Here is a 26,054-nt window from a genome sequence, read left to right as displayed (position 1 = left end):
TGAATAATAAGAATAATAAAAAGTAATGACGGTAAGAAAAAACCAACCTGAGTAAAAATAGTTGAATATAATAAGAAATTTGTTAATGATAAAATGTATGGTAAAAAAAAACACATTTAAGTACTTTATGTAATGAAAGATTATTGTAGAATCAATTTTTTAATTTTAATTTAAAACTTATAATTATAAGCATCTAGTATTTCCTCTGGAATTGTATTTAATCCAGTCTGTTATTAATGTAATATTTTATTTTATTTAAAAAAAATTCATATTTTATCTATATTTGTTTATAAAAAATTATTGCGGATCATCCTCCCCCCTGTGACCAGCTATTACCATATGAACACTGTCACTGTCCATTGAAGTGGTGAGTTCCATTGGTTGTAAGTACTAAGTTGTAACAGCAACACTTGTAGCTCAAGCTTCAAGAGGGACTAAGGTAGAGAGTACTCGCATATCAATAATGAGTACGAAAACCTTTATATATAAATCAATATGAACCCGGGCATTACAAGGGAGAGGCAGAAAATGTCAAAAAGCACTATCTAGTTGTTTAAAAATCGTTATTTTAAGAATCGATTTTCCAAAAAATCGATTTTTTGAGCAACGATTTTTTTTTAATCGATTTTTTCCATTCCGATTTTAATCGATTCGAAAATCGATTCACCGACATGAATCGCACATCACTACTGTGATATGTTTGGTAATTGGCGTCCGTGTATAACGATGTTTTACTATCGTCCGGTTTACCAATATACCGCACTCTGCGGGTAAAATTGTTGATTTTGCCGTGTTTCTGGCTGGTACTTATCATACTCATGGCTTTCACGGGATGCATAAAACATACAATAGGTTTTTGAAGATTACCATGTTTTCTTTTTGACTTAAAACCCATTGAAATCTATTATCGATAGTTCGGAACAGGCGGATTTCAATGATGTCTTTAAAAGGGTTTTAAGTTTAGGGGTTCGGTACGAACATGAGTTTACTAACTCGGGCGGCGTGCCGTCGCAAAGAAAGTTTGCTTCTTCACGCGCTCTAGGGTGCGCCGTAACGGATGTTGCTGCGTTCAGCGGGCGTGATGTGTTATTGATGCGCAAGAGCGCGTCGCGGTACTCAGTACGCGAGAATAAACGGTTAGTGACGAGAGTGTGCCACGTGAGCGGGGCGTCCGGTTTTGTCTCTTTACAATTTTTAAAAACATTTTATAATTCAGTCACTAGACGTACAAAAAAATACAAAATAATTTAATTGATTATGATGTGAGTACTGAATATGTCCCTATATTTAAATATTATTTTGGCCATCAATATCTACATCAACACCTGTAAATGAAATGTCATACGCCGATATTATAGACCATAGATTAGAAACAACTGAATCTTCTAATGGCACCGTTGATTATGAGTACATTATTTTTAAATAAATTTAAAAAAATATGTTGTGTTAATATTAAATTTATACAATATATAGATCTCTAGAAGGTCGTAGGATTGTCGACATACGACATTTATTTGAACAAATTCAAAATAGCCGACACGAAAAATTTGACTGCTCTTTTTTAGATATGGAATTTTTAAAAAAATATCGCAGAGGTTACAGTTTAACATTTAAATTTGAGTGTAAAATGTGTGGTACAACTTCATTTATCACATCTGAAAATGAAAGTATGATAAATGCAACTAACTATTTGTCAATAAACACAGCATTAGTAAATTGCAGTTTAGCTGTTGGTAAGTGTTTGTTAAGTGTAAGAGAGATATAGTTTAATATGTAAACGAGCGATATTTTTAATAATAATTTTAGGAATTGGTCATACTCAATTGAGTGAACTATGCTCATCTGTCGAACTTTCGAACTTGTCATCTACTACTTATTTGAAATATTTGTCTAACATCGGTAGTACTGTCCAAGATACAGCCATGGACGAAGTGATTAAAGCAGGAAACGAAGAACGTAGATTGGCTATAGAGAGTGGCAATATTGATGAACATGGTGTACCACTCTGTACTGTAATTGCCGACGGCCAATGGTCCAAACGCAGTTATAGGACAAAGTTTAACGCATTTTCCGGAGCCGTGAGAAACATATTAAAATATTGATTAAATAAATACATTATTTTTATTTACGAATAATTTTAAAATTGTACTATACAGGCCACCCTCAATGGATACAAGACAAATTCTATTCGTTGGCATTCGTAATAGGTATTGCTCAGTGTGTCAAAGAGCTATTACTAAGAAGGAAGATCCACCAGTCCACAAATGCTTTCTAAATTGGAAAAAGGCGTCTACAGCAATGGAAGCAGACACAATAGTAGAAGGGTTTTGTGACAGCATAAATATGCATGGGTTGAAGTACAATAAAGTGATCGGTAAATATTTGTTGTAATTTATTTACATACAGGGCCTGATTTACCAATTCGTGGGCCCTGTACAATTTACAACTTTGGGCCCCAAATTGTCCATCTCTATTTTCTTCAATGCTAAAATAAAAATGTACGCATAGTATATTTTTAAACTAATGCTGTTGCTATCTAATTAGTATATGAGTAGTTGGAGCATAGAATAAAATTGTATTGTTAAAAAAATTCACAAATGACTAATAATTAATATACAATAATTACGATTGACGTAAATCGCAGGACTACGCAAGACATCGTCAATAGTATTATATTACGATTATTAGTAATATATTATTATATAATATTACGACGATAATAACGACAATGACTTTTTACAATCTGTATAACCCAGCAAAATATCCAAGTAAAATTGTGTTTTCCCAAAATATTATGATATTGATATTTATAAATATTTTATTATTATTACGATATTTCGACGAGTTTTACAATAATTAAAATTTTAAACGGTAATTTAAAAATATTATTGTGAAACTACAACTTGTGCAATTTTTTCACTCCGTTTAGAATTTAAAATAGTTTTTGATAATATTTCAGGTGATGGTGACAGTAGTGTTACCAAAAACTCAATGAAGTATTACCATATGGGAGTGATTTTAAAATACAAAAGATTGAGTGTAAAAATCATCTTATGCGAAATAACTACAAAATTTACCGCGCTTACTAAAAGGACTGAATATTCAATTATAATACAGAAGTTTATAACTCAAAACATTATGCGTTTTCGTTCTGATATAACCAAGGTTATTGAACATCATAAAAACACTAATGTACCACTTCGCGTAAAAATTAATGGTCAGTGTATTTTTTTATAATATAAATTGAATATTGGTTGTGAACTTTTTATTATTATAAAAATAGCATTGTTTTTAATGTGTATTATTTTATATTTAGAACTTAAAAATGATATTTCTAATAGTGTTTATCATAGACTAGGATATCACAATAAGTGTGCAGCATATTTTTGTTCTGGGCCAAAAGTTGGTAAAATTAATTTAGTACCAGAAGCAGAAAAAACAGGAATCATGGCTGATATTAAGAATATAGTTTATAGATTGATTATTAATGTGGACAGTTTAATTGAAAGTATAGATACTAATCCATGTGAGCAGTTTAATGCTATAATAAATAAACATATAGGAGCAAAACGCATTAATTTTATACAGGGGTCTAACTATAAAACTAGGGTAGAAGCAGCTGTAAGCAGCTGTTATAGCATTTAACTCAAAAAATTATATACGAACAATACATAAGAAAATTGTTGCAACTAGTCCAGGTAGGAACTATATTATTTGATAATAACTGTACATAAATAAAATAAATGTAATTTTGATACTATAATATCATATCATTATAGGAAAATTTTCTAAACTGCACATTAACAACATTGAACGCATTAGAAAAAATACAACAATGAGAAGAAGAAAACTAATTAAACGATCAAAGTCCAAATTAATGTCTAACGGACCCGATGTGGATTATGGGTTGGCCCTACCATTAGACGATATTATGAGCTCTGAAGAATTGCAAAAGAAAAAAATGTTGTTTTTAGAAAAATTAGAAACAATTGATAAAGAGGAATTAGAATATAATATATTATAATAATTATTATATTGTAATAATTTATCAATTCCTTTTAGGCTTTAGGTATATCTACTAAACTAAACTATATTCAGTAGTTATCTACTAGTTATCACTAGTTTTACTATTAAAAACTTGGCCATTTACCTGCATACCACATTTATATTTGTATATATAAATCTATAATAAGTATTTAATTTTATAAAAGTGTATGGTACACTAATGTAAGCATTCGGTATACTTAATATAGACATATAGTATCATTTAAATATTTTTGTATGGTTTTTTATCAATTTAAAAATGTTGAATACTATTTTAAATGTATAATACCAAAAAAACCATCACTAATGAGTAGGTAATGGGTAATTAGTGATTGTAGTAGTTTGCTAGTATTATTTCAGTAGTATAAAATTATAAAAGTAAATTATGACAACTACATACATAAAAATAAAACTTATTAAAAAAAAACAAAATTTATTAAAATACTGAAATATTAATTCAGACATTTGAAATATTTCATTTTTTTAAATTTCATGACATTTTCAAACACTACATACAATGCAATGGACCAATATTCAAAACATTTATTACGATAGTGAATTTTGGAACACTAAAATGGTTGAAAAATTAAAAATATATGATAAATTCATAAATTTTGCAAAAGTTATTTATATTATTTAATATTTGTATGGGTTACAATTTTTTACAGGTTTTACTTGGATCAACTATTTCCGGAAGCAAACATTCTAACTTTACGGAAAGAGAATGCAAATTGAAGACATTAGAGAACCAGCTCATATAACAGAGTCAAAAAATTTGCAAAACCAAAAAATTGCAGCAAAACGACAAGTGGTTTAATGATGTTTTTATGTTTATGATATTTATTTTTACATTCAAAGTATAATAAAATATACTACTACATAATTTACTAGTCTAATTATTAATGCATACATTCATTCAACATAAGCATAGGCGTGCGCACGGGGGGTTCCGGGTGTGCCTGGGCACCCCCCGACAATGTAATTGGGGCCCTAAAATTTAAGACCTATAGTATATATATAGGTCCGTATTTTAACTAATTTTACTAGAATAAAAATGTTATTTTTTCTAAAATATGTGATAAAAAAAAATATATGTTTGGGCCGTTTGGGGATAAAAAAATAATACAACGTAAAATATTTTAAATTTTGCATGGTAAAACTTGTTACGATTACAACAGCTAGCTGCTAGATGTTATCGACTACAAAAGTAAAAATAATAAATAAATAATGCAATTATCTAAAAATAGATTTTAGATCCAACTATTTAATGAAATATTATATATAACTTGGAACAGTTGGAACTAGTAATACCACTGAATAATTTGTGATTTAATTCCGTGATACCATTAGAGACCATTATACGGGTTATGGAGTTATTTTTACATTTTGTAAAATCGAAAATAAACACAACAACTGATATCTACTATTTGTTATAATAATTATAACATTGAAATATTATGATTTGACTGTTAACTAAAATAAATATTATTTACGAGTTATTCTACAGCGATCACTGTCCAGTGTTCACTGATTACTGAACCAACGTTGTAACTTGTAATATTATTTTATTTTTTTAAATTAAAATCATGCCACCTAAAAGCGGTTGCCAAAAACGTAAAGAAAAAATTAAAAACGATTTGGAACTGAAGAAAATTCGAGGTTCTTTAGACAAATTTATTCTGCTCAAAACAAATCGTAAGTATATCAATTTTATAGTAATAGTATTATAGTAAAAATGTAAAATAGTAATGTTTAAGTCCTATAGATACTATTAAATTTAAATCCTAGATATAAAAAAAAACTAAAATATGTTTATTGTTATTTCTTTTTGCCATTAATTGTTATAAATTATTTATTAATTATTATTATTGAATTGAAAAGTGAGTTACCTACTTACTTAATAAAATAAATGAATAAATTATCGAAATAATTTTAATAATCAACTAAATATAAAATGTAATTAAAACATAAAAAAATCTGAATACAGGGCTGGATTTAGAGGGGGGCTCGGGGCCCAGGTCCCGGGGCCCCCACAAGATTCAATTAATAAGAGGGACAAAAATAATTACCAAAAAAATTAAAAATTACCAAAACCTTTTTTTTTTTTAATATTTCTAGTAATTTGCAAAAAAATATTATAATTTTTTTTTAAAAGTTTGACAAGTGGTGCTATTAGTGTGTGATTAAACGAATCACCAGATTGGGATTGGTAATATTATACCATTACTACTTAATTATAAATAAAATTACTCAACTACAGTGTTGAATGATGCGTCGTAAATCATTATAGTTATTTGAATATCAAAATACTATTGTAGTATTATTTCGTTGGTGTTGTATAAATTATTTTACATTTATATACACTACGTTCAAAATATGGTTTTTATTTCCCTTCAAAAATATTACTCAGTGTCTAAAAATAATGTTTTGTTTGATACTATCTGTTTTTTTTTGCCATATCAATAATTAATATAAACTAGTCAACTAGATAGTGTTACTTTCATCAAGTTTATCTTTAGTGCAATAATACATTTTTTTCTAGAATAATAATTTATTTAAATTCAATGGTTTTGATGTACTAAAGTAAAAAATGAAAAGAGATGACTATAAAGGTTACTTGTATTTACTTATTAATTGTTTAAATTTAAATTATTAATTTTAAAGTTTAAGTTTTAAAGTATGTATATCAACTAAAAATTCTTATATTTCAATCTTATGTGGGCCCTGGTGCCCCTACAACCCTAAATTCGGCCCTGCCTGAATATAATGATAATATTAGGTAAAGTAAAAAATATAAATTATAATTATTTAAACAATAAATGGTCAAGTAGAAACTAATAGTTACAATATTGAATATATTTTTAAAACTATTAATTACTAAGTTTATATTTTATTATATTTTAATAATTTATTAATATTTTTTATTACACAAAATAAGTGCAACTTGCAGTTGCAACATAATTCATAATATCAAATTAATATTTGTATTATTATTATTATTGTTATTAAATATTAATGATTATAAATATTATATTCTAGCTATAGTTGGTGACGAAAAGAAAAATGATAATTTAGTATTAATTACATCTACTAGTTCTTCTTCTATACCATTTGTAAAGTTGCCTGCTGAAGAAGATAATATCACTAATTCTAATTTATCATATACTAGAAATATCGATGAATTAAAAAATGTTAATGATGGTAATTGAATATATATGGTAAATATTGTCTGGTAAATAGTTTTTCTATATGAATTATATTTTGCAGTTTGTATGGATGGAAATTTTCAACAGAATAATGATTCAACAATTACTGAATTAATGACATTAAATTCGCCTCAAAAAGAATGTTCTGATATTGCTATGAATGATACAGACTTACTATTTTCTACTAAAAATGAAAATATTTTGCTTTCATCTGATCCTTCAGAAAACTGTAAATATTATAATATCAATAACTAAATGTTTACATTTTTATCAATAAAATTGACAATTTTTGTTTCAGTAAATACGATTAGTCTTTTAGATCTTGTGCATACATTGCCAATAGACCGTTTTTGTTTCAAAGATCAAGTATTAAAAGGACCTTATCAGCCAATCTTAGACATTTATCCATCAACTATTCAAGGGAACAAACGTAGATCTTTTCAAAAAAATTGGTATACTTTGTATAACTGGATAGAATATAGTACCAAATTGGATGCTGTATTTTGTTTCCCGTGCAGATGTTTTAGAGGTAATGAAAGTAATAATAGTCAAACAACAATAACATTTTCAAAAGTTGGATTTAAAGGATGGAACAAGGCCAATGAAGCTTTTAAAAAACATCAATTGTCAAAATGTCATGTTAATAGTTCAACTTCCTTACATAATTTTTTAAATGAAAAATCAATTGACTGTGTATTAGACAATGCTAAAGAAGTATCATTGAGTAAAAAAGCAGAAGAACGTATTAAAAATAGACAGATAATGAATAGGTTGATTGATATAGTGATTTGTTTATGTAATGGAGGAAGGCCGTTCCGTGGTCATAATGAAAGTTCAACAAGCAATAACCAAGGACTCTTTAAAGAAATATTAAATTTGTTATCAAAGTATGATGATTTACTTAAAATTCACTTTCAGGAAGGTCCAAAAAATGCACTTTATAGAAGTAATAGAATCCAAAATGATATTATTACATCAATACATACAGTTGTTCTACAAAAAATTATTTCAAACATTAATAGTTCATTTATTTCAATCATGGCTGATGAGACAAGTGATGTCGGGCATCGCGAACAAATGTCTATTGTTGTAAGATATTTTGATGATAATGTTAATAGACCTATAGAAACATTTGTTTCGTTAAAACGCATGACATCAGTAACTGCTGAATCAATTTTCAATACATTATGTGAATTTCTAATTTTAATTAAAAAAAACTGGAAATCAGTGGTTGCTGTATGCTTTGACGGAGCGTCAACTATGGCAGGTAGTATAAATGGTGTACAAATGAGATGTAAAGAACAAAATAATGAAATTATGTATGTGCATTGCTATGCGCATTGCCTAAATCTTACACTAATTGATGCTGTAAATGAAAAAAATTCTAAAAAAGTAGTTAAGAATCGATTGATTTTTAATTTCCTTGGAACTATACAATATGTACACAACTATATAGAAAGCAGTCCAATGAGACACTCAACACTAGAAAAAGTTGCTAAAGAAACAGGAATTACTCTTCTAACATTAAAGTCCTGTTCAATTACACGATGGGCATGTCGTGCGGAAGCTGTAAAAGCTATTAAAAATAATTATAATGTTTTATTAACTGCAATTGATGAAATATGTGAAAACACTTCAGTACCTGAGATGAGAGCAAAAGGAATTGGTATTTTACAACAACTCCAAACATTTGAATTTATTTTTGGCATGGAATTAATGAGTCCTGTTTTAAATATAATATTAAAAGTAAGTTCTATGCTGCAGTCTCCAAAAATTGACCTTTTGATTGCAGCAGAAAGTGTAAATACTTTAAAGAATACCTTATTAAACATGAGAAATAATGAAGAAGAATACAAAATTATATTTTCCAACACTGAAAAAATGTGTACAATGCATAAAATCAATATTCCAGAAGTAAAAAAAAGAAAAGTTACAACTAAAATTGATCCGTCTCCTTCAAATCAAGTATTTTTTAAGACTAAATATGAAGAATTAAAAGTTTCTGTATATTATCCATTACTAGATGATCTTATTTCTGGAATAAATTCAAGATTTAAACAAGATACAATTTGCCTTATAAATGCTATTGCAAATATTATAAATTTAAATATAACTACTGAAATAGCTACCATTTTGGAAAAGTTTGCGAAAATTTCATCAGACACTTTAATTGCTGAAATCAAACTTCTCAAGAACTCGACAGACAAGAATATTCCTAAAGGAACTACTAATGAATCTGTGTTTTTGTGGCTGGATTGGTTAAAAGATTCCAGTAGATATGATATTTTTAATTGTTTTTTTAAAATACTACAAATGTTTAGCATTATACCCGTAACTAGTTGTTCATGTGAACGGGTATTTTCAAAATTAAATATTGTGAAAAGTAAATTAAGAAATACCATGGCCCAAGACCGTCTGGAATCATTAATTTTACTTTTTACAGAACAAGAAATGGCCTCTAATGTTGAAGTAGATTTGGTTATAAATGAGTTTAGTAATTTAAGTAATAGACGCATGTTGTTATAAATTTATCATTTTTATATTAGAATATTAAATAAAAAACTGTAAGTAATGTTTATTTGTGCATTATAATTTATTAAAATATGTACATGTCTTGTTAAGAGAGGGCCCGAATTAAGAAAAGGGCCCGAAAAAAATTGTAGGCACCCCCCGAATTTCAGGTCTGCGCACGCCTATGAACATAAGTCGATCAGCTATATTGATCAGCTATATTAAGATAATATATATATGTATTTTTTTAAGTTTATAAGTTGTCCATAAGTTTTCCTTTAAATAACTATAAAGAAAACTATAACGACAACGATTTATCCCCAAACGATATTAAATATGTAATATAATTCAAAAAGCATAAATCATAGATACTTGAAATTTTCACCAGTTGTTTAGATTGCCATTTACTTTACATAATTTAATTTACAAAATTTTTCGTTTATTTTAAGACTATTTATAAAATAGTTCATTAAATGTTATAGCATTTTAAATATTCGATTTTTTTTTATAGATGTCGATAAAAGATTTGGCTGAGTCAAAATACTTGAAAAGTAAAGCAGTGTTTTGTTTTTTGAAATACATTTTGAACAATATTCTACTATCCTACTTGTCCAGTGTCTATATAATAGGTACATTAATTATGAATTACAAACTAATAAATATATTATTGAATTCACGCGTAATATTCATATCTTTGTTATTACTTATTAGTTATTAGTAAATAACAGGTTTCAAATTATTATAAGTAAGATAGGTAGAAAGGTACGACCTTTTAAAAAACATACCTATGTGGTAGCAGCATAACGTATAGTAATACTGTATTGAATATATTTTTTATGAAGTAAGTATTTAATAATGCAATAAATACAAGCCACGTAGGTACGCGCGAATATTAACATGATTACGGAGCGCCGCGGTGGCAATGTGGCATAATATGCGTGTATGCATTGTATACATATATATATATTATATATATTATATATATACTCGACCTGTCACAGACGAAGGTTGAGAAAATAATAAACGTCACTCCCGAATGAGCAAAATCTTCGGCCAATCGTCGACTACGAGTAATGGGCGCGGCTTAAATGCCGCGTGCCTGCGCATCGCGAAAACACTTAACAGCGTGTTCTCTCGGCCGTTGTATACGTTTCGCTTTAGGTGTGGCGTCCTCTTAAGCTAAATTTTGTAAAATAATTGTATGATATCCTTATGTTGCAAAAATAAATTACTATTATTATTAAATTTGACATCCCAATCGTCTGGGTGCTCTATAGAACATTTTGATAACACTGAAATCATAGTGGCGTTTGAACGTTCTACCAGTCCGTTTGCTTGAGGGGTGTATGGTGGACATAGTGGATGTTGTATTTCAAATTTTTCTAAAAATAGTTTAAACTTAAAACTAGTAAATGAAGAACCATTGTCAGAAATATATGTAACTGGTAATCCATAGTGATTTATGATATCATTTTCAAGTGTATGGATGATGTAATTTGTGGCAGTGGTACATGTTGGTCTAGCTAAGAGAAATTTGGTTGCGTGACAGATGTGTGCTATTATATAACAGTTTACTGCTTTTGTAGTTGGAAGCGAAAGGTAGTCAGCTGAGATGATTTCGAAGGGGACTTCGGGTATGGGTCTCTCACCTAACATTCCATACGCTAGTGTAGTTCTTCTGTTAACTTGTTGGCAAGTATTACATCCGTGAACAGTCTTGTCTCATGGAACTCCACCAGTAACGTGCTCTAATCCTAGATAAAGTCTTCTTAATGTCGAAATCTGTGTTATCATGACAATGTTGTAAAATTGTATTATGGTATGAAAATGGAATAACAATTTTAGGTACCTCACCTACAGTTTCCATATTAACATGGACTAAAATGTTATTTTCATGTTTGTACATACGTTTTATCTGTAGAATATGAGCTGTGTTTTCTGTGCTCTTAAGTTTCTTATTGATTTGCTGGCAGAAGGCATCTGCTTGTTGAGCTTGTACTAATTTCTCGTTTTGTGAATTCATGATTGCCAAACAACATAGATTTTCATCGTTTACAGGTTGAGGATATCTTGATGGATGGTCTGCAATGATATTCATTTTTCCAGCTCTGTAGATGGGTTTAAAATCAAATGCTGACAAGTCAACAACATATCTGGCAAACTTTCTGTTAAGCATTGCTTTGTCGACAATGTACGCTGTGGAATAATTATCGGTTATTAGTTTGAAGGTTAGACCGACCAAGTATAATCGAAATTTTTCAGTTATAGCCCAATGTACTGCTGTAACCTCTAACTCATTACCGTGGTAACGTTTTTCTGGATTTTTAAGAGTCCTACTTGCATATTAAATTATACAAGTACTGTCATAATGTATCTGGGAGAGACAAGCGCCTAGGCATTCGTAACTTGCGTCTGTCTCTACTGTGGTTGGCACGTTTTGACGAAAAGCTGCAAGAACTGGGATATAAGTAATTGCTACTTTTAATTTAACAAAGGTTTGATATACATCATCTGATAAAACAATTTTGTAGTTAGATGATATGTTACTTGATATTGGTTTATTCTTCAAAATGTTGGTCAAGGGACGCAAAGTGATTTTTGTACCGTCGTAATGCGTTGGCAAATCCTAAAAAGCTACCAAGTTCATAAAGTGTACTTAATGTTTTATACCTTGGGACTGCTTGGGCACGTTCAGGGTCTGGTCTGTCTCCCTTCTCATCTAGTATTCTACCTAGAATCTTTATTTCCTGTGCAGCAAAACTACATCTTTTTTTGGTAAATTTCAGGCTGTATTTTCTTGTGTTTTCAAAAAGTGACTCTAGGAAATTCAAGTGCTCTTCAAATGAATCATATCCTACTGCTAAATCATCATAATACTTTGCTAGTCCTATTTTAAGTAAATCATCATAAGCAATCGAAATTGCCCTAGCTAGAAGTGCTGGTGCGTTAGCAAGTCCAAATGTAACTCTGCAAAATTCAATGTGGTTGTCGGGAGTCACCGCAGCAGTTTTAAAAATGTCATTTTCTTTAATCTTAAAATTTTTAAAAGCATTTGTAATATTTACCAGTGATTTGAATTTTTTTTCAGCTATTTTATTGATCATTAAGTCCATTTCATCCATAGGAAATTGGTTTTTTATTGTGATTGGATTGATAGTTCTTGAGTAGTCGACAACCAATCGCTTTGGAATTGACTCATGGAATGGTTGATGTACAACGAAGGCAGGTGCTGCATACGGAAAGTTAGACATGCGACACATTCCTAGTGCTATCCATTTTTCTACTTAAATTCTCATCATTATTCTGTCTGGATCTGTTGCTTTGTAAGGTTTACATTTAATAGGCTTGTCGTTTGTCAAGAAAATATCCATCTCTATGTCAGAAAATTCTCCGATTTCAGCTTCAGGTGTTGAAAAAATGTCTTCATATGAGTTAAATAAAGATTCAAGTTTCTGGGGTTGTTCTTGATTAAGAAACGGTTGGTCTACTTTTTTGGTTTTCATCTCAGATGTTTTGGTAATATGTGGCATGTTGTTATATCAGTTTTGTACAACGCATCCAACAAATGCCTTTTTGGAATTAACATATCCAAATTCTTGCATTGATGCTGGTGTTGTTATACATACAGCACCGTTTGGTTCAATAGATATTGTTGCCTGTACAGCTCTTTGCCAATCACGGCCTAGAATCATTGCACCTCGATTAGCATCGTAGGTACCTTTGGCATAACATAATCCATGTTTCCAACTTGTACTCTGAGACTTATCCGACCGCTTGTTGTGCAATTGCCTTCAGGTGTGGCGTATGATCCATCTTGCCATGGGAAAATGGTTGTGTTTTCTGGAACAAAACCCCTTCTAAGTAACGTTACACATGATCTGATATCGGGTAAAGAATCAATAGTCATATTGCCGTTTATGGCTGGAATTTGAGATACTTTAACAAGGTATTCTGAAAATAAATCATCTTGAATACAATTTATCGTTTTGGTTGTCACTGTTTCTTTAGATTTTACTTCTTTATTTAAATCATTCTTATTAAAATTGGTGGTATCTTTCGAACTTGTCTAGTAACTATGTGCTAATTTTTCTTGAGGTGTATTTTTACAATTATAACTGATATTTCCTACTTGCTTACATCTGTTATTCTTTGTGAACTGAAACGAGGAATGTAGTTACCATGTTCTTTATGGTTATCTTGAGATTTATGACTAGTTGTATTTTCTTTGGCATATTGACATTTCCGAATGACATATAACTGTACAGCCCTGTCTGGGAGGTCCTTAACAGAAACACACATTGCTGTTGTCAATGGAATAGCCCATTCATTTTTGGTTATGCCTTGTAAGATTAAAGATACTCTGTCTGACTGTTGTAGTTTGAACGGGGTAGTCTATGATAGTATCATATATATCATCTGCAATTAATTCGTTTGGATGTAGCGTACGTTTGGCTTGGAACTGTATAAATTCTGAAAGAGTCATCTTGACTTTAAATCTATCTATAATACCCTCTTTCCACGTGAGCTATTCTTCAAATGAGCGGCCAGATACAAATGTAGGGACCTGCGTCTTGCGACGCCTCGACAATATACGTGCTAGTGTAGGGAGGGGTTGGGGAAAAGACAAAATAAATAAGTTACGACATTTGCAGGGCTGCCACTCACATTTTGTTCAAAAAAAGTGAAAATAGCATGAATATAAGGAGGATATAGTGAACAAATAGGCTGACATGTGTGTATATACACAATATGTGCTTCAACTAGATCTCCTTTCTGAAGAGCGTTCTTCAGTCTTTCGTTATCTTCTTTTAAAAATTTATCTGATGCTTTTCTTTTATTTTGAACTATTACTTTATCATTTTTCAATTGCTGTTCAAGCTTAGAAATATCTATTTCTTTCTCCAAAACGTCTTCTTGTTTTCTTAGTTTTTTTCTGCTTCTTCTATCTGTTTTTTATCTTGTTCTATTTTTTATTCTTTTCAGATTCTATTTTTTTTTGCTCTTCAAGGTACAAAATATATTTCTGGTAAGTATTTCTAGCAGATTATATTAAATCTTTTGTAATTGGAACAAAATATGGTTTATTTTTAAATCTACGCAAACCGTCTTTAATGTTAAGACGAGAATTCAACATTTTACATGACGTAGCAGATTTGTCTTCTGTTAATACTTTACCAGAAATTGAAAACCCTCTTTCTACATCTGCGCTTCCACGAGACAAAGACAAAACACATTTCACAATAGTAGTTATTAAAGGAAATTTTGGTCCATCCATAGTATTTTTCATATTAAATACTTGTCTCCAAAAATGATCAATTCTTTGTCCACTAACATATGTTAAATTTTCTAATCTTAAAAGTTTCCATTCATCAGATAACATGGTTATATCTACCTTCACAGGTAAAAAAACGAGCCACTTTGCCAATATCATAGCAACTTTGTTATTTTTTAATTTCTGGAGGCTGTAAACATCTGAAATACTTGATTTTTGGCGAAACACCATAAGAACTTTTATTCAAAATATATTTAGCTCCATTAATATAATGCTTTTTGATATTTTCTACGAATATTTTTTTATCAATTTCTTTGGTATTACTATTATTTAATAAATCTGAAACTTCTGAAGGCAAGTGAGGTATTGTCAACAAATTGTTACTATCAAATACAGATTCATTACCATACCATTTAATTGAAATATTTGGTTTGCATATACGTCCAGCAATAATGAGAATTAGCTTTTTAAGTTCATCATGTAACACATGAATCAAAGGTTCTTCTCTTTGAAATAAAATATTGAAATTTTCATATATTGAAGCACTATTAATTACATAATATATTTCAGCTTTAAACAAAGAATTTTTTAATTGCTTAACAATACTTAGATACCTTGAGGCATTCATGAGATTGGAAAATTTTTGAGGGATAAAAACGGTAAAATACTCAATGGACAGTCCCATTGTTCAATAATTCTTAAAGCTGCTTTACCTAAAGTCAGCCATCCTGAAGAACAATGTTTTAAAAATTTGTGTTGAGTATCCGAAAGTTTTATTTGAACATTTGTAAATACTTCACAGCGTTTAGGCCATCCAATGAAAAAATAGTACACATCAATAATATATTCAGAAACAGACATTTCAATCACATGTAAACCCTTTAAAAAAGCATTATGCACAATATGTATATTACACGTACCCATATTGATTAGTCCACAACCTCTGCTACATAAAATATTTTCATTGATTAGTCGAAACACCTTTTTATTGACATTAGGTCCGTCATTTCCAAGCATGAGCATTTTCAAATGTGATATATTAGAGTTGTGTAAAGACAGCATTATACTTATATTCTTCCAATTTTTCACCAGTTGCAGATGCAATAAAAAATGTTTCTAAATGACAAGTAACTATTTCATTTTCTTGATCACTCCAATAACGTAATGCTACTTGTAGTTCTTTTTTTCCTTCGACATTTGTTGTTTCATCATAAATGAGGGTATAATAAACTTTGTTACATTCTTCAAGTAATATATTTCTGAAATATGGTCCTTAAGCTTCTGTAATTAAATATGATAATTTTGTACGACCAAGTGAGAAACACGAAGGAACTCCATCACTAAACATTGCTTTAAAAACATCAAATAAATCATTGCACGAAGCAGCAGAATAGTTACACAGAACTGTTTTCATTGACCAAATTATTTCTGCATTAGTTGATAGGTCTTTAGCACAAAAAGTATCTAATGTCAATGTTTTTGTTGACACATTTGAATCAGATTCTGAGAGTGGCAAAGAAGACAAATGTAGCTGGTTACAACCTAGTTTTAAACTACAATTACTTTTATGTATTTTTGTTGAAACGTGTCGAACAATGGCTTGGAATCCTTTTTTATCAATTTTTATGGAATTCACACATAGTTTACAAAATATTTCTGAATCGCCACTTTTGCTTGCCCATTTTGATATCTTGAAACCTAGACTATCAGTTCTATCAAGCCTAGAATATTGATTTGCACTTTGGTTTAATTCATTATTTATTCATTCACTTGTTGTCAGTGGTGTATTGGTAAATATATTTATGGGTATTGGGTATACCCTAAGCCACTAATAAAATATGTATATTCCACATAAAAAATTTTGTCGCTCCGCTCGAATTGTTTTTTCTCAGAAGTCGTTGCATTACAATAATTAACTTATATTATATTTTTTTATTTTTTATTTTTTTATTATAATATTTTGTTTTTAGATTCTGAGCGAAGCGATGAATGTATTGATTCTACAATGATGTGTGTTTTTTTTTTTAAACATAAAAAATTTTGTCGCTCCGCTCGAATTGTTTTTTCTCAGAAGTCGTTACATTACAATAATTAACTTATATTATATTTTTTTATTTTTTATTTTTTTATTATAATATTTTGTTTTTAGATTCTGAGCGAAGCGATGAATGTATTGATTCTACAATGATGTGTGTTTTTTTTTTATTTTTTTTTTTTATTTTTGTGTCTGTCATCACCTTTTAGGACAGTAAAAGTGCTTGGATTTTCTTCAATAGTAACTTTTCTGAGAGGAAAGTGAATCTAGTTGGTACTTTGGGGGGTCAAAAGCAAAAATTTCCCAGTAGTTTTCACAAGCGACGTTTTTGGTTTTTGGTGTAACTCTAAAACAAATGACCGTAGGGACATGACATTTTGACTGAATGTTTATATTAGCATTTTCTATACACCATAAAATTTACAGAATATTTTGACTCTTTTTGAGCTGTTTACGGCCATTGTCAGTTTTCAATTTTTTTAGTTTTTTTTTTCTATAAATATCAATAAAATTTTATCTTTTGATTAAAAAAGCTTGAAAATTTAATAGAAGGCTCCTAGGTTATTGTTTCAAAGGCAGATGAAAAAAATTAAAAATCCTTAGTCACAGTTTTTAATTATAAGCATTTAAAGTTCAAATTTTGACAAAATACGGAAAAATCACGAAAAAAAGCAAATTATTTTGAGTTGAGAATTCATAAAAATTTTTCTTTTTAAATCTAAGATTTGAAAATGTAATATAAGATTACTCATAAGTTTGTCTACCTTTATCAAAAAAAAAAATGTCTAGAAGAAACTTAATTTAAATTTTTATGAGCGTCTGAAATTTATATTTTTACAACATTTGATATTTACTCGATTTCTCATGTAACAATTTTCTTATTTTATTGTAATTAAAAAACGAATGACTGTAGATACTTGAAAATTTCACTGAATGTTCATATTAGCATTTTCTATACACCATAAAATGTTGAAAATATTTTGACTCTTTTTGAGCTGTTTACGGACATTGTCAGTTTTAAATTTTTTTAGTTTTTTTTTCTATAAATATCAATAAATTTTTATTTGTTGGGTAAAAAAGCGTGAAAATTTAATATAAGGCTCCTGATATATCGTTCTAATAGCAGTTGAAAAATATTAAAAATACATAGGCACAATTTTTTTTTATAAGCATTTAAAGTTCAAATTTTGACAACATTTTTCAAATTGTTCGGGCCAGACAGCACTAGAGCGCGCCCGGCCTCTCAGACTATGGCTCCTACCGCGCATGCGTTGCTATCACCGCTATGTTCATCGCCGTCCTCGCGCACGCTCGGTGCCCGGACAAAAAACGTGTTGTTGACCGTTGACCGTTTCCGTGATCGAATTTTTGAATTGTTCCGTGTTCGCATCGTAAATTACAGTGCGCGTCCTGTTAACCGCGTGCGTTTCGTTATAATGTTTCTATGCCGTGTGTTTGGGTGCGTATTCGTATGATGCGTATGGTCGTCGTCATTCTTCACGCGCGATATTATGAGCCGTTGATACACTCTGTTTCTCTAATATCGTCGCTGTGGTAAAGTCGCGGACTCGTGATTCACGAAACTGCTCGATCTTGACGTACACGTGATCGTCATCGCCGTGTGTTGTGTCGTCGCCATTTGCGTTTTGTCTGCGCGCGTACGTCCGTCCTTTCCTGTTGTGTTTTTGTGGTTTTACCTATCCGCCGCATTGTTGTAGCTGTCACTTGTACAGATAAAAGGCTCGTTCATCGGGATCTTATTTTCTACACTTTGTCAAAAACCCACCGAGTGAGCGGGTTTGGATGTATTAGTCAACGGAGAGGTACGTCGTGTGGAGCAAGGTGTCCAGTCAGCTGCCAGGTCAGACGTATCACACCTATATTCTTATTATTTTGTTAACACGACGATTGTTATCAGCGTCGTACGTGTTTTTATTGTGTATTATTTTTTGTATTATCAATCATTTTCTTGACTGATATTATTATTATAATTAATTTGTTGCAATTGTGCTAGGACTAACATAGCTTTTAAGACGCTCTCATGTTATAGTTTAATTAAGTTTATATAAGCGCAATATATTTATACAGTCCACTTTATAAAACTATCTAGTTGGTTTTTTTTTTATTTGTTTGTTTCATCAATTTTGATAGTAGTACCCAGCGTTAAAATTTACTAGTCGAGATACAACCGTGTTCATTTGAATCGGCTATCGCGGCTAAACATTTGGTCCATCGTTCCGGATGATGTGTGTAATTTTAATTAATTAATTTGTCCGTCTTATCTTGCTTGCTCTTTTATTCCTTAAAAATCGTGTAATATGGGAAGGCCTAAGCGTCAAGACTTGGACAATGCTGCTGATAATAAACGGTCTTTAGTTCGTGCCCGTGCATCGCGGGATGCATCGTTACGGTCAATTAAAAAAATAAATACTATAGGCGAAGAAGCTAAATTAGATGTTGAACGTCGCGCATTATTTGAGGCTCACCATTTGTCATTGAAACGGTTCGTTGATCAATTTGAGTTAGAACAGCAAGCAGTATTAAATTCCCTTGTTGGTTTAGATAATGTAGTCGAGTTTGAAAATGTTGATGCTGTTGTCACTGATACTATGGAAGAGGTATGTGCAAACATTCAACTTATTGCTACTGGCTTCCATAGCACTTCTGTTAATGTGACTGCAAATAATAATGTTTCTACTGGTGCACGACACACAACACAGGCAATTGTGTTACCAAAAATTGAATTACCAAAATTTGATGGTAATGTCTTGGGTTGGTTATCGTTTCGTGACATGTTTCAATCACTAGTTCATGACAACCCTGATATTTCTAATATTCAACGTTACCATTTTTTAATTTTAAGCCTGTCCGGTCCAGCACTTACAGTAGTGAAAGCGATCCCTTTGACGGCTGATAATTATATCATAGCTTGGAACGCATTAAAACAGTCGTTTGAAAATCAACGACTATTAGCTTCTGCACACATTGACAAATTGTTTTCATTTGTACCCTTGAAAAAAGAATCATTGTCGTCACTGTCTTCATTTGTTCATGTATTTACTGAAAATGTCTCTGCTATTAAAGCACTTGGTGTCCAGGACTTAGCTGGTTTTATTTTATTTCATATTGGTGCTCGTGTAATTGATACAGAGACAAGACGACTGTTTGAAGCAAGTATTGAACAAAATGCAGTGCCTAATTTAGATATATTATTACAATTTATCGCACACAGATGCAAAATTTTAGAAAATGTCGGAACTTCGGTTGGAACTAACGACAAATCTGATAGCACTTTTAAAGGTAGTAGTAAAAGAAACAAAATTGGGCATCTTGGCAAAACTTCACTGTCAGTTTCATCTACATCTACAGCATCAAAGTGTTTATTTTGTCAACATGAACATCAGATTTATCGTTGCTTTGTATTTAAACGCAAACCAGTTACAGTACGGCGCAAGTTTGTGAGCGATAATAGTTTATGTTTTATATGCTTAAAAACTGGGCATAGTGCTGGCTCTTGTACTGCTTCTTTTACATGCAAAAAATGTGAAGGTCGTCATAATACACTGTTACATTTAGAAAATGTTGGTACAAAGAATAACAGGGAGATGACACAGCAAGAAAAGTCAGATGTTCAGCCCTCTACGTCCAAACCAGTTGAAAATAGCACTGTGTTCGCAGGTACGATATTGACACAAGCAACTGTAGTGTTAGGTACTGCGGTTGTTCGTATACAAGATGACACAGGTGGTACTCATCAGGTTCGAATTTTGTTAGATAGTGGGTCACAGGTTTCGGCCATTACTGCAGATTGTGCCACCAGACTTGGTCTTAAACGCAACAAGAGTCGTGTAGAAGTAGTTGGCCTCTCTCAACAACCGGTGTCCAAGGTAAAAGGTGTTACTCAGTGCGCGTTTTTCCCGCTTCAGTCAGATCAACCACTGTTTAAAGCAAATAATGTTATAATATTGTCCCAAATTACTGGATTAATGCCAACATGTTCACTCCCTGCTACGGTGCGCACACGATATCAACACCTAGTACTAGCTGATCCGGAATTCGATCATCCTGGAACCGTGGACATGTTAATAGGAGGTGATTTATACCCGATGATTTTGCAGCCCAAAGCAGACATTATCCATACGCCTGGATTGCCGTCAGCAATGCGCACAAATCTCGGTTGGATAATTGTTGGTTCACTCAGGGATCCTACTTCATTACCTCTGATGTCGTTAACTATTAGTGCAGTACCAGTCATAAATGAAACCATGCAACAATTTTGGAGGGTGGAAGAACCGACAATCCCAGTACACCCAACGACAGAAGATGACCGATGCGAAGAGTGGTTTTGTAAAACAGTGTCACGGGACACATCAGGCAGGTTTTGCGTCGCTTTACCTTTTCGGTCTATAATTAACGCTCAATGTAATTTAAATCAAGACTTGGCTACGCATTGTAGTATTGGTTCCTCTCGTACCATGGCCTTAAATCGCTTGTATAATATTGAACGTCGTTTAGCAAAGGATTCCGAGTTATATTCCGCGTATCGTTCCTTTATGAATGAGTATCTGTCACTCGGTCACATGCGCGTAGCGGATAAACCAGGAAAATATTTCATCCCTCATCACGCTGTGGTCAAACGAGAGAATGGTAACATGAAAATTCGGGTAGTCTTTGACGCGTCGGCCAAATCGTCATCTGGCTTCTCACTAAACGACTGCTTGGCGACCGGACCAAAATTGCAAAAGGACATTACCGATATACTACTTCGAAGTCGTTTCCATAAGTACATGTTCATCGCCGACATTGAGAAGATGTACAGGCAGATCCGAGTTCATGATGCCGATTGCGTATATCAACATGTACTTTGGAGAAATTCGCCCGACGATGAAGTCCAAGAATTCGAATTATGTACTGTTACTTATGGTGTCAACGCAGCCCCGTTCTTGGCAATTAGATGTTTACACCAATTAGACTTAGAAAATGGATCTGAATTTCCTTTAGCGAAAAATCTATTAATTACATCAACATATGTGGACGACATTGTAGCAGGTGCTGACTCGGAAGAGGAAGCGTTGGAGCTCCAGCATCAAGTCATCTCATTACTACGTAAAGGCGGTTTCAATCTCAAGAAATGGGCCAGTAATTGTGAAGCACTATTAAAAAATATATCTACTGAAGACCGCGCAATGGATGCACCATTCGAACTTAAGGACGATCAGTCAGTAAAAGTATTAGGTTTGCATTGGGGTACTACATCGGATGTCTTAGGTTATCACATTAATATCAATAAAGTTAATCCAACTAAGCGTTCAATACTCTCAACAATAGCTCGTTTATATGACCCAGTTGGTGCGTTGGGCCCCGTTGTTTTTTGGGCCAAATGCATTATGCAAGAATTGTGGATGCAAAAACTGGATTGGGATACTTCGCCACCGACACAACTAATTGACAAGTGGAACACATTCATTTCCGAATTTCCCACGCTAGCTCAGGTTACGTTAACGCGGCACATTGATATCCGATGTTCAAAACAGGTGGAACTTATAGGGTTTTCCGACGCCTCTCAGAAAGGATATGCGGCAAATGTGTATTTACGTGTGGTTGACCAGAGGAATGTTGTCAAGGTCTATTTTATTGCATGTAAGACCAAAGTTGCTCCATTAAAATGCTCTGATACTGACCTGTCGTTAACGATTCCACGTTTGGAGTTGTGCGCTGCCTTACTATTGGCACGTCTCATCTTCCACCAGTATAAAGTTTTACAGAGTTTTACCATCATTGATCGTGTCCGTGCATGGACTGACTCCACGATAGTTTTGAGTTGGCTTCAGGCTGACCAAAAACAGTTCAAGATATTTGTCACCAATAGAGTCTCCAAAATCAAGTCATTAACTCCAGGTTGTGAATGGGCCCATGTCAGAACTATGAACAATCCAGCTGATCCCGCATCAAGAGGATTACTCCCCTCCGAGTTGATTTCGAATTCATTACATTTTCATGGCCCAGATTTTTTATTACAATCTGACCATCTATGGCCTGTGTCTACCATGTCCGAGTTAACATTACCACCGATTGATCAATTACCTGAGATGAAGTGCACAGCAAATGTTTTGCATATACATGAAGAAACGAACTGTGAGTCAATCATTCAACGATTTTCGTCGTTGTCAAAATTGCAACGTGTGTTGGCATACTGTTTTCGCTTCGCCCGTCGTCGAAATAGTCCTAAGATCAGCGGACCAATCACTCGGATGGAATACGACCATGCACTGAACGCGGCTGTCTTGTGTACGCAACTGACACATCTATCGGATCTACGTAGACAGATAAAGAATCAAGGTTCCATAACTCCGACAACGACAGCCCAGTTAGCTCCTTTCATCGACGCAATCGGGATCATTCGTGTCGGCGGAAGATTAAGACATGCACGGTTGAATGAAGATTCAAAACATCCAATCCTTTTACCTCAAAAGACTCATCTCACCGAGCTAATCATTCGACACTTTCATCATATCTCGCTACACGGAGGATCTCGATTAGTACTTTCAATGATACATCAAAGATTTTGGATTATTTCTGGCCGAGCAGCTGTCCGCAATTTTACCTATTCTTGTGTTCCTTGCACCAGGTTCAGAAGTATGAACCCACGACCTTTTATGGGGGATCTTCCAGCTGCTAGACTGGTAGCAAACCGCCCATTTTTCAACGTCGGGATGGATTACGGTGGACCTTTCTTGGTGCGTGAAAGTCGACGTCGCGGTGCGCGTGCGAATAAAATATACCTCGCGGTATTCGTATGTATGTCGGTGAAGGCCGTGCACTTGGAAACCGTATCCGACATATCCACAGACGCATTCCTCGCTGCGTTAGACCGGTTTGTCGCTCGGCGTGGCATTCCGAGTAGCATGTACACAGATTGTGGTACAAATTACGTTGGTGCTGCAAAACAGCTGAAGAAATTATTCGATGAAGCCTCCAATCAGCATACCTTATGTGGTCGTATGCCTTGCAAGTGGCATTTCAACCCACCGGGAGCGCCACATTTTGGCGGGATATGGGAGGCTGCCGTCAAAAGCGCAAAAACCCATTTGAAGAAAGTGATCGGTGCTCAAGTATACACGACCGAGGAATTTACAACTCTCATGACGCGGATCGAAGGCGTCTTGAATTCTCGACCGGTGCTACCGCTCTCCAGTGATCCAAACGACTTAGGCGTGTTGACCCCAGGTCATTTTCTAATCGGGCAACCGTTATTAGCACTTCCAGAGAAGGATGTAGTCGATACTCCAACTAACCGTTTGAGTCGTTGGCAATTACTCCGCCAAGCTCAACAGTCGTTTTGGCGTCGTTGGAGCAATGAGTATCTGCACACCCTACAAGGAAGGCAAAAGTGGTTTAAGCAGACACCAAATCTGTCCGTTGGCGACCTTGTAGTCATCAACACACCGTCACGACCGCCCATGGCATGGCAGATCGGTCGAATCATCCAGGTCCATCCAGGTGTAGATAACATTGTGCGTGTAGCGACTGTCAAAACGCAAGACGCTATACTCAAACGTCCTGTTGTCAAATTGGTAAGACTTCCAGTGGATCCAAGACCTTAAGATGGGCTCCCATATTACCGATATCCTCAATATTGTTATTGTTGTTTTCATTTTCCTTATGTATTGTTATAATTATTATCTTACATTATTATTATTATTTTTTTTTTATTATTTTATTTATGTGAGTGGTACGTTCTGATCGAGAATTTTATACCTTTTGAAAGCACCCTTTCAAAACGGGGGAGGATGTTCGGGCCAGACAGCACTAGAGCGCGCCCGGCCTCTCAGACTATGGCTCCTACCGCGCATGCGTTGCTATCACCGCTATGTTCATCGCCGTCCTCGCGCACGCTCGGTGCCCGGACAAAAAACGTGTTGTTGACCGTTGACCGTTTCCGTGATCGAATTTTTGAATTGTTCCGTGTTCGCATCGTAAATTACAGTGCGCGTCCTGTTAACCGCGTGCGTTTCGTTATAATGTTTCTATGCCGTGTGTTTGGGTGCGTATTCGTATGATGCGTATGGTCGTCGTCATTCTTCACGCGCGATATTATGAGCCGTTGATACACTCTGTTTCTCTAATATCGTCGCTGTGGTAAAGTCGCGGACTCGTGATTCACGAAACTGCTCGATCTTGACGTACACGTGATCGTCATCGCCGTGTGTTGTGTCGTCGCCATTTGCGTTTTGTCTGCGCGCGTACGTCCGTCCTTTCCTGTTGTGTTTTTGTGGTTTTACCTATCCGCCGCATTGTTGTAGCTGTCACTTGTACAGATAAAAGGCTCGTTCATCGGGATCTTATTTTCTACACTTTGTCAAAAACCCACCGAGTGAGCGGGTTTGGATGTATTAGTCAACGGAGAGGTACGTCGTGTGGAGCAAGGTGTCCAGTCAGCTGCCAGGTCAGACGTATCACACCTATATTCTTATTATTTTGTTAACACGACGATTGTTATCAGCGTCGTACGTGTTTTTATTGTGTATTATTTTTTGTATTATCAATCATTTTCTTGACTGATATTATTATTATAATTAATTTGTTGCAATTGTGCTAGGACTAACATAGCTTTTAAGACGCTCTCATGTTATAGTTTAATTAAGTTTATATAAGCGCAATATATTTATACAGTCCACTTTATAAAACTATCTAGTTGGTTTTTTTTTTATTTGTTTGTTTCATCAATTTTGATAGTAGTACCCAGCGTTAAAATTTACTAGTCGAGATACAACCGTGTTCATTTGAATCGGCTATCGCGGCTAAACACAAATTTATAATTTATTAATTATTTTGTGGTTAAAAATGTATAAAATGTTTAACTTTTATGGCTAAAGATTGAAAATTTAAAACAAGGCTCCGAGTAAATAGGTTATATATAAATTACTTTATTCACAATAATATCATCAAATATACTTGGTAAAATCATAGGCTGACTGACCGTTTT

General features: G+C 33.0%; 2 protein-coding genes across 2 annotated transcripts; both read left to right on the top strand.

The window, feature by feature from the left end:
* Positions 1-5,630: 5,630 nt before the first annotated feature.
* Positions 5,631-9,776, top strand: LOC132933252 (zinc finger MYM-type protein 1-like). Its single transcript, XM_060999564.1, has 5 exons — positions 5,631-5,739; positions 7,084-7,235; positions 7,338-7,479; positions 7,549-9,156; positions 9,274-9,776. Exons 1-5 carry the CDS (start codon positions 5,631-5,633, stop codon positions 9,774-9,776), a joined length of 2,514 nt encoding a protein of 837 aa, XP_060855547.1.
* A 9,610-nt stretch (positions 9,777-19,386) lies between these two features.
* On the top strand, positions 19,387-24,672 carry LOC132933251 (uncharacterized). Its single transcript, XM_060999563.1, has one exon. The coding sequence runs from the start codon at positions 19,387-19,389 to the stop codon at positions 24,670-24,672; it is 5,286 nt and encodes a 1,761-aa protein (XP_060855546.1).
* Positions 24,673-26,054: the final 1,382 nt, after the last annotated feature.

This window comes from Metopolophium dirhodum, chromosome 1 (genome assembly GCF_019925205.1).
Source record: "Metopolophium dirhodum isolate CAU chromosome 1, ASM1992520v1, whole genome shotgun sequence".
NCBI classification, from domain to species: Eukaryota; Metazoa; Arthropoda; class Insecta; order Hemiptera; family Aphididae; genus Metopolophium; species Metopolophium dirhodum.
This window is presented reverse-complemented; position numbering and strand designations above follow the sequence as displayed.

Excerpts from the sequence above, each read along its gene's own strand:
- LOC132933252 (XM_060999564.1), top strand. The coding sequence starts at position 5,631 with ATGCCACCTAAAAGCGGTTGCCAAAAACGTAAAGAAAAAATTAAAAAC. Across the intron at positions 7,480-7,548 it reads ATCTGATCCTTCAGAAAACT|TAAATACGATTAGTCTTTTA; the intron begins GTAAATATTATA and ends TTTTTGTTTCAG. Across the intron at positions 9,157-9,273 it reads TACAATGCATAAAATCAATA|ATGATCTTATTTCTGGAATA; the intron begins TTCCAGAAGTAA and ends ATCCATTACTAG.
- LOC132933251 (XM_060999563.1), top strand. The coding sequence starts at position 19,387 with ATGGGAAGGCCTAAGCGTCAAGACTTGGACAATGCTGCTGATAATAAA.